The sequence below is a fragment of the Coccinella septempunctata genome, chromosome 1 (genome assembly GCF_907165205.1).
Source record: "Coccinella septempunctata chromosome 1, icCocSept1.1, whole genome shotgun sequence".
Taxonomy (NCBI): domain Eukaryota; kingdom Metazoa; phylum Arthropoda; class Insecta; order Coleoptera; family Coccinellidae; genus Coccinella; species Coccinella septempunctata.
In genome coordinates, this window is record NC_058189.1 from 50,805,382 (window position 1) to 50,819,058 (window position 13,677).

Below are 13,677 nucleotides of genomic sequence, written 5' to 3' on the forward strand. Positions count from 1 at the left end.
GGTAGATAAAGTTTATTGAAAACGGATGTTTTTCTCTTCCGGTAAGTCTATGTTGAATTTTGTTAGATAGTTTTGGTATAAGTGGAAATCCAGTAAAAATGCTTCGCACCATTGATCGATTTTCACTACTAAAATACATGTTTCTTGAGTGAAGAAATCGAAATTCAAGTACCCCCTGAAAATATCAACTAAGTCTATTCATCGTTTCGGGTATACTCGGGGTGAAAAAACATCTGAATTCGTTTCTATATTTATCTGTAATTAGCTTTTTGAATGGTTATTTTAAAATAACAACTAAGTCTATACACACTAGAGAAACTAATTAGCAAATTTTGATTGAAGAACCCATTTCACTCCAATCAAGAATAATCAAGGAAATGGTTTTCAGTAAGTATACTAGTGGGGAGAATTGCCATTCAGATTCGGGTTCTCCAACATGTCACAAAGCAATTCCAGGAATTGGAGAGCGCGAGTCCGAAGTGCATGATGTGTTCATTTGCATTTCCTCATATCCCAAATTCACCAATAACTATACGCATAAGCAATACGGTGGTTTCGGTAATTAAGGTCCACTTGAAATGCATAGAAATCTGTGAGAACGATACGTTGTACGAAACAAGGGAAAGTAGTGAAGGTTTACTACTACAGAATGCAAAATGGAAAGACGTTTATTTGAAATCGAAAATCTCTCCACTTCTAATCTATATCGAAATTTGCAATAAAATGCACCAAACGGTATGAGGCGCCGCTTAGGTAAAATAATTTCTTGTCAAAGTTGACTTTTTCGACGTCCGGGGACCGGCTATATTTCATCACGATGCGATACCCAAAAATTCCGTATGAAAAAGGTGGAAGTTTTCATTTCAATTTCATTTTTTCCATTCGGTGTGAAGGGATCGAACATCAGTCGAATCAAAAGTGTCATCTTTGGCACGAAGCACAAGTATCATTTGTGTGCGAAGCACAAGTGTCATTTGTGTGCGAAGCACTAGTGTCATTTGTGTCTGAAGCACTAGTGTCATTTATGTCCGAAGTATAAGTGTCATTTGTGTGCGAAGCAGAACTATCACCCATGTGACGAACGATGATCAGAAAAATTTATACCACACATAACGGGGCGGTGTTTTACATCGATGGGAATCGTATAGGGGCGTTCGTTATTTACCATCGGAGAATGGTACGGGGGAAAAAAGATACACTATAGAAATTTCAGATTCTGTATTCTGGAACTATAGTATGCGAACATATTCCTTTACTTTCCAGAGAAACTGCTTCCAATGCTACTTACCAGAGGACAGAGATAACTTGTTGTTGTCTCTGCCAGAGGATCATGTTGGAGTTGGATCCTATAGGATCCGACTCGAGAGTCCCTGGTGTCTGCTCATTCATTAATATAGGCAACAGATTTTGTTGATTAAACAGCTAACCGCGTTTTCGATTAATTTAAGTTCACGAGGTTCCTGGAACCCCAATCGTTGAAGTCCGTGCTGAGTGCTGACTCAACATCTTGTCTCTATGCTATAATCATACAGTTTACGATTTATCTGGTGATCGGGACTAGGAAAGTAACTAAGTTGATGTTAAGATCGGGAATGGAGACCTGTTGGTCATAGGAAATGCTGGAGTAAAGTGTAGTCTCGTCTGCAAAGGAGAGGAAGCGGTTGTTTGTTGTCCGTTGCGTACAGATCATTGATATGAACCAGAAAAAGGGATTACCAAGCCCTGTGGTGTAGAAACACAGTGGAAGCAGGTAACCCGCTTACTGGTGGCCAGTACAGTGACTTTATACACCAAATAAAGTCACGATCAGCGCTGTTTTTTCCGCTTATGGTGGACAGAGTAAATGCAGGCTGAAGCTGGTAGTTCTGTTTAAAACAAAAATAAATCAAGATATCATTATCTGATGATATGAATGCTCTATATTCGGTAGTTTTCAAATTTGCAAGAGAAAAAGTCTGTATTCATCCCATAAACCGCTTCAGATTAGGATATGGCGAATATCATCACTTGATTGAAATATTAGAAAATTATGACGAAAGGTTTTTTAATCTTCTCGAATGAGCCAAGAGCACCGCCTAGCCATAAATGTATGTAATTAATTTACACAAACAGCCCATACTTCATAAAGAAAGATTAGTCATTAGTTTCAAGTAGCTCATGTCTTTAATCATTATTCAAATATAATGATCATACGAATTGAATTCAATTAGGGTGCGCTTGCTCACAATACGATAACCAGTTCCTTAAACCTGCTCTAAAGAATTGAATATTAATTTCGACTAAATAGCCGGTGCTGGTAGCATGCGCCGACAAGCTTCAACCTGCCTACACTGCCCTGTGTAGCACCAACAGTATTCGAAGCACTGGGCGAAAAAGATTGTATTAAGCAAAAAATTGAAATTGGTTTTAGGAATAAAAAACATTCGATTCTGAAATGAATATTTTTATTTTCTGTAAATTTCATATAGATAATAGGGAATACTCCTTCTGAGGAAAATGATGTATTTTTTATGAAATATCTTTGAAACATCACATTTTGAAAAAACCATTTCAACCTTTCCCCAAAAAAAATTATTTTAAGCACTTAAAAATGAAAAATAAAAATGGGTATTTAAAGTATAAAGCGCTTTGTGAGAATTGCACAAGCTGGCAACATAGGCTGAAATATGCCTTGATAATAAAGGACAACAAATGCATTAACTTGATGAGATAGACAAAGATGGCCGTCTATGAAGTCTGCGACGAACGAGGAAGGTCGTAATATTTTATGGGATTTTTATGGCCGGTTGCGGTTGAAGCTCGCCAGTAAGTTCACGCCTGTAGACCAACAGCTGTTATTTTATAAACAAGCTGATCGGACATTGTTCTTTTCATTGTCTTGTATGCGCTGTTGCCAAATCGTAAACTCCGCACAAAGCGATTTAAATTTTAAAACCTCATATTTGAAGGATGATTTTGAATAGTTTCCGCGGTGAATTTGAAAAAATCATGAATGAAACTCATAATTATTCAGTTTAAACTTGCATATGCAGTGATAAACCAAATTGAGGAGAATTCCCCATTCCTGAAATCTGAACCAGCATTTAGCTCATCAATTGAAACACTAAGGAATATTTATTTTCAGCAATTGTCTTTCTACAGCAGTAATTATTTCCTAAGACTTATTAACGGTTGGTTTTTTCAATCACAGAAGGCTTTCGCTGGGGGAAATTATCTGGAAAAATTTCCAAACAAAAAATACTTTGGATCTGAATTCACATGCAAATCAAGGTTTTCCATAATTCCTGTGAAAATTCATTTTCTGTCTAACATAAACATATCCATGCAACTCTGGGTGATAATTTAAAAAGGATTTTGCATATGTCATAATAAGATTCTAAAATTGAACATTTTCAAGCTCCTATACAACAGATATATCGAAATTCTATTCGATAAAAATCTGAAAACAATTGTATAAAATACATATAAATAACAGTGATCAAATCAATAAAATTCATCGTATATAATTCATTACCTATACCTCATAAAATAAATTGTCAACTACTCTTTCTTTTTACGTATCGGAGTATGCTATTACCTATCATTTTTTCTGCATTATTTTTAATTGAATCAGCTGATATATTTTCAGCATTCCACATTTTTTCCAAATTTTTTGCAGTATGGTAATCAGAATGACTTAATACTTCTGAGATACTGATTTCCTGATTGCATATTTCACACAGTTCTGTTGATTCTGTGGTAGTCATAAGTTTATGAGGTGTGGAGAATGTAGACGCATTCTCATATTCAACAAATTTTCGTTTCTTACAAGATTGATCTGAACTAGAACTTGAATTATCGTCGGTTGACTTGTCTTGTTCATGTAATTTTAAAGCAAAATGATAATCCATATGAGAACTTATGTCATCAACGTCAATTGCCATACCACATTCTTCGCAATCACGCTTCGTGATTGCTTCATCAACACTATTTTCAGAATTTCTAGAAAAGGATTCATGGTCTCCTTCTCTTGGTAAAGATTCATTATCACAATCAACAATATTCTTATTAGCTATTTGACTGAAATATCGAACAAAGAAAGAATGTTTCATATTGTCCTCATCAATTTCTTCATCACTTTCTGAGTGAGAAGAACTATTTACTTTCACAGAATCCTTCTCCTCATCACACAGTCTTTCATTGCATTCACTGTTTTTACTCGTTTTTTCTTCATTTTCAAATGAATCATAATCATTATGTGAAGAATCATTCCTTCTTAGTTCCCCTGTTGAACTGTTGCTCATAGAAAGAGAAGAAATATCACTTCCATGTTGCAGATCACTAGTTTTCTGTAACTCAGAATCTTCATGTTTGTCTTTCTCCTCTTTCATTTCCATAAGTTTTGATGGATTCACATCATTGACTTCCTGTCTCACCTTCGCATTCTTTTTCTCCAAAAAAAACTTTATACCCTTAATATTTTTGAGATTTTCGAAGGTCCCAACACTTATTCCCAAATATTTCAAATAATACAAACCATTCGTTTTGTTGCAAGACTTCTTCAAAATTTCAAAAGCATCTTGAGCAATAATACTTGATTCATAGGACCTTAGTGAGAATGTCTTGGAAGTGTTCACATCTTTCGAATTAACACACTGAACATAACTAACTGTTGCCATTTTTGCTTTTCTGTTGTTCTGCTCTCGATCTGTTGTTAATCTTTGTGCAACTTCTATAGCTAATTCGTTTATCCAGTACTCTACATCTTTCTGTTGGAAGAGGGCGTTCTTTCCTGGAAATCTCTTGCAACAACTTATCGATTTAGAAAGTAGTTTTGGTTGAACTGGTTCTTTATCTATTCCTCTTGCGATATTGTATAACCACTGCCTAGAAAATGGTGAAAATAAAAAAAATTATTTCAAATCTGCGTAAATGTGTTAATGCTTTCCATTATACTCACCCCACTTTGGAATCGAACTTCCTTGAAAGTTCTTCTTGTGAAAAATTGAATAGCTCACCAACTTTACTAATATTTAATTCTTCTGATAACTTTCTACCAAATTTACCGCCCAATCTTTTGATTTTCTTCAAAGGTAACTCTGACAGAAACTGAGGTATCGCATTTCCAGGTAAAATTGTTTGCTTATTGGGTTTGTGCAAACCACATACCAGCTTTGCCAATATTTTATTCTGTGCTATTCCAGCAGAGCATCTATAACCTGCACAAGAAGTAAATAGTTATTAGAATGACGAAAACAACCAGTTTGGTTGAATATGAAGGTGAAGAGTTAGGTCAAAATGAAAAACATCTTCCCACGAATATTTCGAGTCGCCCGAGGTCGGTAGATTCGGGTGACTTGGGAAAATTACCCCCCTTGCGGATTTCTTTGTTTCTTACCATTTATGAATGAAGAGACAAACTTATAAGATTGTGTAGCGTCTTTTCGGTTAGTTTAACAATTAATTCCTGTTGAGTTTGCCATGACCAGAGTGTTTGAATTGACAGGAAAAATTAATGAATTCAAGAGAGTAAATGGGCCTTATACTTTCTAGTGTCCTGTACATGTGTTTCACTTTGTGTATGTGTAATCCTTTTTCTGGATACGTGGGGTATGTATTGGGATATTAAATACGTCATGAAACAAGGTTGTTTACAAATCGAACGGCAACACGGATCTAATTCATTTATTTTGTTGTTTCATAGGGTGACTTGGGAGTCTTGGGACAATGCCGAATAGATACAAGCCGCGCATTGGCAGCAGGAAATATGCCGATTTTTCGCAGGATACTATTATTTACGTTATTTCCACAAGGACATCACCAAAGAATGAAAGGAATCAGAGTTCCCTTGTTTTGTTTAGTTTTTTTTTACATTTGAGTTGCAATATATTTACTTTCGCTGTATTAGGGGTTTATCATTTAATTTCCTTACCGAATTTCAACTATATAATCACAAATTCTAATTTTTCAAAACTATACACCGTCCCAAGTCACCTATATTTCATTTGAGAGTTGAGAAATTAATAGATTATAACTTGTGTCCCAAGCCTCCCAAATCGGTGAGTGACTTGGGACAAGTATATTTTATTTTTTCAAAATTTATATCCTAATTCTGAAGCATGGTATATATCCTAATCAATAGTCTGAGTCATTAAGCATATTCGAACCTATTTTTCAGATAAAAATAGGTCACCGTTTGGAAAATATAACTAGTTGAATTCAACAATCGTCCCAAGTCACCCGAATCTAGGGTATTCCAGAATGGATAAGGACAACTAATATTGATTAATTCGTAACCATTTACTATTCTAGTCTGTAACATATTCCGAGTTACGTTTATTTTGTGAAATTTGTGCAATTCCAAAAAATAACAGCACAAACAGTATTTGACAAATAGGAACATTTATTCTATTTAAGCTATAGTAAAATAGCTTCGCTTCGCTACAGTAAACGATACCAGTTGCTACCCGATTCTCAGTCAGCATGGGGGCTGCACATAGTGTATCAATGAATCTAAGAACTCCTGTTTACCAGAAATTCCAGAGGCCAGATGATTTAAAACACCTTAAACTGTTGTGCGAGTACGTTGTTTATCTGATGAATAAATCGTAAAAAAAGCTGCAGATATTTTCCGTCAGCGGATGAAATCAGGAAAATTTATTGCACTGCACCATCTAATTTTATGATAGCTGCAACAATGCGTGTTAGTGTGACGTTGCGTGTGGCGATACCGAAGTGGCCCGAGTACTTCCTATCTACTATTGCACCTCCTTTGCTATATCTTCTTGGTAAAAAGCAGTGAAAGCACTCTGCTCTCTGTCAATCTTTGTGTCATGTCGAAGGTGTGTGGCTATTGCTAGCTTTGGAGAGACCTGGTTTTCAAGCCACATACGCTCTGGAAATTTGTGTTTAATGACGCAAAATGAAATAAATTCGCATGCAACACTTCAAAATTAACTAATGCAATCTACCAATTACTCATTACTTACAATCTATTTTATTTTAAATAAAGAGCGCTTACTTTGAAAAGCCCTCTGCATCATAGTCTTTGAGACAACTTTTTTCAATCAACACGCAACGTTTAAACTCTAACCTGTTTTCTCATAAATATCGCTCCTCATTTTTTCCACAATGATGCCGCCAATCGCCAACTTCAAATCATCTTCACAAAATCCATCGGTGTCCTGATCGCTGCTAATACTTGAAATAAACTCAGCTGTGTTATGACCGACAATATGGGTAGTTTTTAGCCTGTCTAGAGGGATGCTCGAAATACCTTTCCCCAATTCTGCATTCACAGCCTCCGTTAAGTCTAAATAAGCTTCATCTATAGAAGCCCTCTCCAAAAGAATGGGAAAAGTACTGAGGACATCAACGACTTGATTACCAGCTTCGCGATATCTGGAATCGGTTCAATCAAATTATTATAAGAACACTGATGTATTGTCGGGTAATTGAGGTTGTATATTTAAGAAGATTTGGATCCCTTGCGGTTTTATAATTTCTTATTGTCCATGGTTACCATATTATTATCCTTGAATTTCATCTATTATCCTCTGTCCTTGTCTTATGTCCTGCAAAATCTCTGCCACTTTCGTTCTTCTAATATATTCATTTGTTTTTCCGTCTCTCAAAGAAATATCGAGTATAGCCGTTACCTCCGATATGAACTTAGCTTGTATAAAATGATAATCTCCTTGTTGAAAATGACAAGGTTTCTTTATGCATCTTTAATTCACAATCAACAATGAAAGAGAGGCTTTCATTCTAACAAATCAAACCTACTTCGTTAAATCTGCTCTCCCTCGGAGTTCAGCTACTCTTGCAAATTGTATTTCTGGGCATAAATCTTTGGCTTCGTGCTTCCACATACCTTTAGTCACGCCTTTTGCTTTGGCTAAATAATTCGCAGCAATTATCCTAATCAAAACAAAAATTTATTATCGAACTAAATCTGAGTTTTAACAACCCCTACCCTCCTTCTCGCCAAAGGTTATACTGTACAACAGCAACAGGTTTGCCTTGAAGTTCAGGATTTAGTTTTTCTTCTACCTGACAATAAAAGCAGTCCATATCCACTAGAGCAATTACCCGCATATTTCTTAGGATATTTATTATTCTGAATAAAACAGCAGAGCGGTTCGTTCTCTAGAAATTTTAAAATTTTACATAACCTTTATAAACAAATTTTCCTCTATGACATGATCGGTGTGAAGTTGGAAGTTGGCTGACAGAATCCCGAAGATGCCCGAAGTGGTGATGGTCGCCAGTGGCGTACACCTCTTCTTATTTTCGCCGAAATAACGCTTCTGCAATTCGGAATGATATGAGATTAGAAGACTACCCCTAATCGACCTTTTTCCGTAAGTAACTTGTCAATCTGAGGCACGAAGTTTTTTCCATATAACTTCTATGTTTTAACTACTGCCAAAATGAGATTTCCACACAAATGATTGTTGATTATTCAGTATTCAAGATTCATATTCCGTAAAAAAAATGTCTTGTACTGCTTGCAGACTACCCCTATTCGACCCTTTTGGGGTATGCGAAGAAAATGAATCTTGAATAGTCAAAAATCATTTTTGTGAAAATATTGTTAACAGTCGCAGTTGTTGAGTTATATGGAAAAAATTTCGTGTCTCGCAGATCTGCAAGTCGAAGTAATATATACGGAAAAGAGTCGAATATTGGTAGTCTGCAAGCAGTACAAGAATTTTTTTTACGGAATATGAATTTTGGAATAGTCAACAATAATTTGTATGAAAATTTCAATGGACAATTTCAGAGTTATATGGAAAAAACTTCAACAATCTTTAGGTTCATGGTTTTTCTTTTAATGGCACAATTTATCACTTTTTCACAAGATATACCCATGTATTAAGGTTGGAAACAGATGACAACATTAGAAATTATCGTTTTTATTTCGTAGAAAATTTTGCCATATTGTTGAATAGTGGATATATGTATAAAATATACTTTTGTTTATAATAATAATAATAATAATATTCTATATTTCTAAATGAAACCCCAAGTCACAATTAGTATCTAAAATAGAAATATACTCATGTAAGTTTCAGTTCACGAACTCTTCTACGGAGTATGGTTCCAACTCCATGAGCAACCTGAAGACCCTTTTCATGTAGCAGGTTTCATATGTTTCCGCCCTTATCTCTGGTGAGACCCTGTTGAAGTACCTGATGCAGCAATATTTGGGTCCATGCCAGAGACAAATCTGTCTCTGAGATAATGCCATATCGAAATTTGATTTCAGAAACAGCCTGATACATGACTTTCAGAGCTTGTATATCTAAATATCTTCTCAGTACGTTCAGGGAGTAACATGTGTGAGCTAACTTGTCCGACAGGTCTTGTATATGGGACTCCCACGTAAGCTTTTCATCCGAGTATAAATTCCCAAAAACTTTGCTCGCTCAGACAATTCCACAGAATTAGTAATATGTTGTGGAATCTCTAAGGAGTATGAGGTTTTCATTAGCATGGCCTTGCAGGTCAGGAATTGCAGCTGTTATTCCGGCGAAAATAAGAATAGGTGTACGCCACTGGCGACCATCGCTACTTCGGGCATCTTCGGAATTTTGTCAGCCAACTTCACACTGCCGGTTTGTGGTTTAAATCAGGTTATGTTTGTTGAAATATTTAATATTTCTATGCACCTGTGGAAACTGTACTGTGCTGATCCGAATAAATTTTGGAAAGTCTCATGAGGACGTTAAAAAGTCCTTAATTATTCAGGAAATTATTACTAGAATGTGGCCCATTTTAATGAGAGTTGCTAGCCGCTACGCTCCTTATGTAACATTGCCGTTTGCCGGTATTATAGGATTTATAGGTTATAATCTAGAAAGTTGGCTTTCTGACAAATATACCCCCTATAATGGTAATCATATGAATTTCTGTTATTGAACGAATAAAAAATACCGCAATTTCAGAAGCAATCAAAGACTCAAGAGGTGATCGTTTACTTAGCGATGAAGCATTATCTAACTCTACAGAAGTTGAAAAATTGAAACTGTCTGGCAATGCATTGAATCGAAATCTTTCACCTTCTCTACAATGAGTTTTTTCACTGTGATACAACATAATATGTCAGGTAGTCAGAAAATTTATATAAGAACTGTAAAAATCGGTATATTTCATCATGTATCATAATAGAATTTCTTTAGAATTGTGTCTTTCAGTAGATAATAGCATTCTTATTCTTCAACATGTATGGTCTTTCAACCCAAGCACCAAAAATGAGGAAATTATTACCTCCAAACAACATTTTAAAAAAAATTGTGTGTTTAATAATTCAAACTCACAGATTCAATATCATAAATAAAATAACATATTTGATCTATTCTAACATTATGTAATATAAAAAAAATTACACAATTGTTTTCAACTTAGGTATTTTTTCAAGTCTTGTTAAATTTGTATAACATTACTGATAATCAATCAGTGAGCAGTAAAAAGCAAAAGCTTCAATGCTCAGTAGTCATCACACAGGGGATCTAAACTAGAACTCCGATGATAAGCTGAAAATTAAATAATGTTAATGTATTTGATACATTTTCTATTTTATTGAGAAGGCATGGAAATCTAAGAAAAATAAGGAAATAATGCAACACATACATTTCAGTATAAAATGAATGTACCTCATGCGAAGTAGAAATTTCATGATGTATTATATGAAATGTTAGTCGTAATATAAATTATTATTATAAACAACGGAATTCACAACAATAACATGTGGTGACAACCAGGTACTCTGATAAAACATTCTATGTTCTCCAACCTTTGCAAAAATTTAATTTGCTAGAAGAGTAACCATTGAGAATAAGCTTTGAATTCCAAATAGAAATAGCCATTCTCTTCATTTTGATAAAACTAAAATATGAGAGTTCATGAGACTAGCATAGATCAACTTTTATATTGAATTAAATTAAATCAATAATCAATAAAAGTTGATTGTTCAGTAGTTTCAAAAAAGTGCTTCGAATCATTGTTTGAGGTGAATTTTCAACTAAATTATTTAAAAAAAATATTTATATTGGTATATAATATAATCATCTTTTGTTTGGATATTATGAGTAACATCTTAATTATAGCCAAGACATAACAAGAGTTCAATTGGTACAATAGTCGTCAAATATCAATAGTGTCTGGCATTTTTGGTTGAAACATTATAGGTACTGTTCCTTTGAATGAGCTGCTGATCACTTAAGGATCTCTGTTATTGTTCTTGATCAAAAATATTGGAAAAAATAATATACATAAATATAAAATTTTGATAATATAGTAGAATCTAAATGAGGAGAAAACTTTCAAGTGAGAGTTTCAGAAAGAAGTTTCAAATATGATTGGTTGACCATTCTCGTCAAATTGCTTGGGTTTAAGAATAAACTGTTTTTCATTAGTTTCTGATGAGTCCATTTCAACATCATCTTCAGGTTCATCTCCATTAAGACACTGAAGTAATGATCCTGTAATTTTACTATCCGACAAGTTTTCTAAATCATCAGAAGTGAAATCATCAGTTCTACTTGAGAAACTTAAGTCCTTTGGTGAACCTGAACAAGTTAAAATATCACGAGAGCTTAAATATTCACGGAAGGTTGACGTTAAAGACGTGCTCGATTTTTGTTGGTCATCATTGTTACAGGTTTCATGATTTGAACTTTCATCATCTATTGTATGTACGGAATCTATTTTAGAAAGATGATTAATGTGGTTTCCAGATACCAAAAGAACAGGTTTTCGACTTCTAGGTGTCATCATTGTTTCCTGCATAGCCCGAGTCATGCTTTGAGTGGATCTTGTAATAGGAGACATTGATTTTCTATCAGATCCCTCTGGAGTGAAACATGAATAAAGTGGAAAACATGCAGGTGTACTAGTTAAATATGAATTGTTAAGATGATCATCGTCTTCATTAGTTAAATCAGGCTCAGACAAACTTTTATGTATATGTTCATTATCAAGCAAAGGTTGGAACATATCTGATGTGTTAGTCATAAATTTTTGTTTTTCCTCTTTCCCTTTATCAGGGCTTGAATCACAGTTTGTACAAAAGAGCCTTGCTCTTGATAAAATACCTTGTGCTGGAGAATTCAAAACTTCTTCACTTGAAGATCTCATTTGCGATAAGCTCTGCTTCTTTATGGTACGCATAAGCTTCTTATTCAGTATGTGTTTCTTTATCGAGTCCCCTATGCTCTTGCTCTTCGGTGCACTACTTCTTAAAACTTGTAAAGGAGTTCCATGTCCATTCTCCTTATTGAATTGTTTCACTAGTTTTCTTTTCTTGGAAGATTCAGGTAAACTTTGAATGTGAGCATATAGTTGGGCTATTGCTGTTTCAGTAGAATTTGATTCATTTTCTTTTGCAGTCAGTTCTCGATCTATGAAAGTAAACACAGTGTTTGCAGCGTGTTGATCTGTTACCGATTCATTCATACACATTTTAGGTTGCAATATTCTTTTTTCAAAACGCACCCTAAAATCAACTATTAGCTTTTGTGGTATTTTGAAAATTTCATTACAGTGTGTAATCATGAATGCAATTATTCCAGATAAATTTTGCGAATTAGCATGCAACTGCTCAGCTGACAATTTTCTAGGGCATAATAAATGTGGTGTGAATAAAGTTGCCAAATTATCTGGAGACATTTTGTTAGCATATTCATATGATGCTGTTAAATGCAGAAGATCGAGAATATCCTTCAGCAGGACTCTATTTTCAGATGGAAGAAGGAGGAGAATCAACTGTAAAGCTTCTAGCAACTTTTCTTCTTGAGTTGGTTTCTCAATAATTCCACATAATTCTGCTATCTGACAATAAGCCGGGAAGTGGCACTCTGTTAATAAAGGTTCAGGAAGTTCAGATAAAAAAACCTTGAGTACTGAAGCACAGTCATGGACACTAAAATTCCCACATTCCAAATCAATAGTAACACCTTGGCACAATAAAGTTTTTAGTTCATTCTGACGATTTAAGGAACCTGTTCTTCTGAAAATACCTTCAATTTTCAAATTTTGTTCCTTTTTTAAATATTCAATTAACTGATAAACTTGAGATATGCCTTCTTGAGTAAGAGGAAACCCTTCTAATGTATCTGTTGATTTAGATTTCTTCATAAAAGAAACTAGTTTCCACTTCTTGTTTTTAGATTTTTCATTCAGATACTCGTTTTCCTCAGTATTTAAATCCAACACAAAAGAAAGATGCATTCGAACTAAAATGTTGTATTGTTCAGAAAACTCTTGGCGAAATTTTTCAGCCAAATCTTCATCTGCGAGTTTCAGGATATTCATATTTTTGTCACGATGTTCTATTGTGAGACGGTTTTCAATTCTGATTCAAAAATATTTTCTGTAGGCTTCATTCCATTCGAGATTGTTTTCGTCACATTTTACGATGTACGATGATAACTTTATTACTTTCATTTCATCTCAATGATATTTGTTTTTAATTGATAATTAGGTTGAAGAATAAATTTTGAAAACTAACTCAAATCAACGGACATTTTTTTTTAACAGACACCATAGAAAAACGAAAAACCATAAAACTTGTTCTTTTAAAGACCATACCTTTTCTTGTCTTTTTGAATTCTCGCGATTGACTAATGATTATAGAAGGAATAATTTGAGAAAAATTTTCAGTTAATGCAAATCTATTTCATATCATGCACTTAT

General features: G+C 34.4%; 3 protein-coding genes across 4 annotated transcripts; 1 reads left to right on the forward strand and 2 right to left on the reverse strand.

Annotated features, from left to right (window-relative positions):
• Window positions 1-3,494: 3,494 nt before the first annotated feature.
• On the reverse strand, window positions 3,495-8,175 carry LOC123311871 (DNApol-eta-like). The gene is made up of 5 exons (XM_044895984.1): window positions 7,955-8,175; window positions 7,765-7,899; window positions 7,073-7,380; window positions 4,940-5,198; window positions 3,495-4,866 (listed from the first exon to the last, which is right to left on the reverse strand). Exons 1-5 carry the CDS (start codon window positions 8,074-8,076, stop codon window positions 3,537-3,539), a joined length of 2,154 nt encoding a protein of 717 aa, XP_044751919.1. The 5' UTR covers window positions 8,077-8,175; the 3' UTR covers window positions 3,495-3,536.
• A 1,449-nt stretch (window positions 8,176-9,624) lies between these two features.
• On the forward strand, window positions 9,625-10,165 carry LOC123307154 (small integral membrane protein 12-A). The gene is made up of 2 exons (XM_044889401.1): window positions 9,625-9,877; window positions 9,930-10,165. Exons 1-2 carry the CDS (start codon window positions 9,748-9,750, stop codon window positions 10,055-10,057), a joined length of 258 nt encoding a protein of 85 aa, XP_044745336.1. The 5' UTR covers window positions 9,625-9,747; the 3' UTR covers window positions 10,058-10,165.
• Window positions 10,166-10,304: 139 nt separating this feature from the next.
• LOC123306985 (rho GTPase-activating protein 19) lies at window positions 10,305-13,623 on the reverse strand. 2 transcript variants are annotated; one of them, XM_044889250.1, is made up of 2 exons: window positions 12,078-13,623; window positions 10,305-10,517 (listed from the first exon to the last, which is right to left on the reverse strand). In XM_044889250.1, exons 1-2 carry the CDS (start codon window positions 13,294-13,296, stop codon window positions 10,471-10,473), a joined length of 1,266 nt encoding a protein of 421 aa, XP_044745185.1. In that variant the 5' UTR covers window positions 13,297-13,623; the 3' UTR covers window positions 10,305-10,470. The 2 variants fall into 2 exon arrangements, with proteins under 2 accessions (XP_044745185.1, XP_044745144.1); XM_044889209.1 differs by lacking the exon at window positions 10,305-10,517 and having other exon boundaries at window positions 11,013-13,620.
• Window positions 13,624-13,677: the final 54 nt, after the last annotated feature.